A 2500-nucleotide genomic window follows, 5' to 3' on the forward strand; every position below is an offset into this window, starting at 1 on the left:
GCTACAAATTTATACAAAAGCTTATTTATGCAAAATATCTACGGTAATTAAATTTTATTATACAGTTTATGTACAACTATTTGATTTGCAAAAGTATCTCTTCCAATGACATTCCTTCCCCCACAGGTAGTGCAATTCAATGCTCATGAAGTCTCGGAGTTTGTGACGTTAACACCCAAGTGCTTGACTGGAGCCAAGAACGAGACGATTGGTGCTGCTATTTATCCTACACTTGCCCTTTTCAACCACTCCTGCCATGGTGCACAAGTCAGGTAAGCTATGGCTGTGGGACTCAAGCTAAAAGCTTTTACTATAATACTATAAATAGCTCACTGTAACATGGACTTATCTTTGTTGCTCGATCTGGTGTTACTCAGTCCATATTTTCTTTAGTCCTTATATTCTTTGGCTCCCACTTGTAATCAGGCCCTATTATCTTCGGTGCTGATGCTCCCTGGTTCCGATCTTATGATATACTTAGACTAGGAAATGTTGAAAGTACACGGATGCAGTGTGTGTTGGAGTAATATCTTGTAATGTCTCTGAACTCCTTTGTATGTCTTAAGAAAAGGAGCATTCTTTGAAGTAGCTCTTGTATTAAACCCTCCATATTTGATTGAATAAGAAATTAGACCAAAAGCTAGTTTTCTTCAGAGGAAATTGTTTATTATCTGTTTCCTTCAGTGGAAATAATTTAGTTACCACTTTTATGATCAAACCTGTCAGTTCCTTACAGACAAGGACAGGTTTATGTGTAAGACAGAATAAGCTACAACTTAATCCATTGCCGCCAGGGAAAATTAATAAAAATTGGGGAAAATGCTGTGCTCATTATATTTTTTGTGAAATGTCTCTGCACATAGAGGGCTCTGCCTTACCTGATTTTACCTTTCCTTGAATTGGCAGGAAAATGTATTTTTTACTAGTGCTATGAATATCGATGGTGTTTATTTTATCATAAACATTATAATTACTATAATGTCATAAGCATTAGTAACAGCAAAGATAACGTAAAATATTTTCGTAAATCATAGAAAAGTGTGAACGAGCGAGACAGGCAGTACTCGTAATTGGCTCATTGGTGACTTAGTGCAAGTGTAGCCATCTGTGTGTAAAAACAATTAAACAAGTAATCTCACAATGGGCATGGCATGGACGTATGTGACATGCCCGTCGGCAATGGGTTAAAGCCTTTAATTCTGAGGGACCTCCAAATTTCGTTGACCTTTGGAATTTAGTGTTTATTGCATTCATTGTTTGATTTTGGTGTTGATTGAAAGAGATAAATGTTTTCAAGTTTTACAAACTTAGTGATTTATAATACCCTTCCTGGAAATAGATAACCAAGGGCATAGTAAAAATTAGTAAGTAATTTACAGGTACTTCAGTGGAAACCGTGTAATTACCAAGGCCATAAGACACATTGCCAAAGGAGAGATCGTCCCGGAGAACTATGGCCAGCATTATGCCTCGAAGAACAAGAGCCAGAGGAGAATGGCCTGCTTGACAGATACTGGTTTGAGTGCAGTTGTGAGGTAAGACGATTTTTTTTTTTTTTTCCGTAAATGGAATATTGTTGAGAATTGTTTAAGGCTGTTGAAAGTAGGAGTCAGTTTATATCTTTAGAAAAGAAGTGTTTTCTTTCTTTCTTTTTTTTATCTTATTTATTTTTAACTATGAGTTTTAAATGACGATTTTAAGTAAGTGCCTGTATTAGTGTTCATATAGATAGACATGAGCAGAAAGGGAAGTCGTAATACAGCTTATGGTATATGTGACAACTGAATAAGAGAATGTATTTTAAAAATAATGGACTTCATTTTATTATTACTTCATCAAAAGAGTAATACATTAGTGATATATTAACCACTGTGATAGAATGTTGAACTATGTTGAATATTGAAGTTATTGCTGGTTTCCATTAGTTAGTTATTTTCTATCTATATATGGAAATGTAGCTGTTTAATATGTATATTTCACTAAATAAAAGAGCTTAGTTGATGTGCTTCATTTTTTTATAACCTGTTATTTTCTTGTATTCATAAAACCTTTTCAATCACAGGCTTGTCAGAAGGACTGGCCTCTGTTCAAGGAAATGGAGCACAAAGTGATGTACTTCAAATGCCAAAAATGCCAAGGTCCATTGCCAGTCAACATTGCCCAGACAGTCATACCATTCTTCAAGTGTGACCGCTGTGGAGACCAGACAAACATCTTGGGAGCTCTGAAGAACTTGCAGGTACGAAGATTAGATTAGAGACAGAGTGCCAGGGATGACCTGCAGTTAAAGAATTTAATGAATAGATACATAGAAAGTTTATCTCTTTAGGAAGATATATTTTATGTGTATCATGGAGAATGTAATTTGAATCCTTTTATGGATATATTCCTAGTTGCTTTATATTTTTATTGTGATTGACCAGAGTTTCATCTGTGAAGCTTCGACTGAGTCAGTATTACAGTACCTTTATGTCAAAGGCAAATAACTAAATATATCATA

At 35.1% G+C, this 2500-nt stretch overlaps 1 protein-coding gene across 1 annotated transcript in view; it reads left to right on the forward strand.

Annotated features, from left to right (window-relative positions):
* The window catches only part of LOC125038489 (SET and MYND domain-containing protein 4-like), a 19025-nt gene that overhangs the window by 15673 nt on the left and 852 nt on the right, over positions 1–2500 (forward strand). The window contains 4 exon segments of the mRNA XM_047631967.1: positions 127–272; positions 1380–1495; positions 1498–1535; positions 2063–2239. Of these exon segments, the coding sequence (XP_047487923.1) occupies positions 127–272; positions 1380–1495; positions 1498–1535; positions 2063–2239 (477 nt within the window).

The sequence above is a fragment of the Penaeus chinensis genome, chromosome 25, assembly GCF_019202785.1.
Source record: "Penaeus chinensis breed Huanghai No. 1 chromosome 25, ASM1920278v2, whole genome shotgun sequence".
Taxonomy (NCBI): Eukaryota; Metazoa; Arthropoda; class Malacostraca; order Decapoda; family Penaeidae; genus Penaeus; species Penaeus chinensis.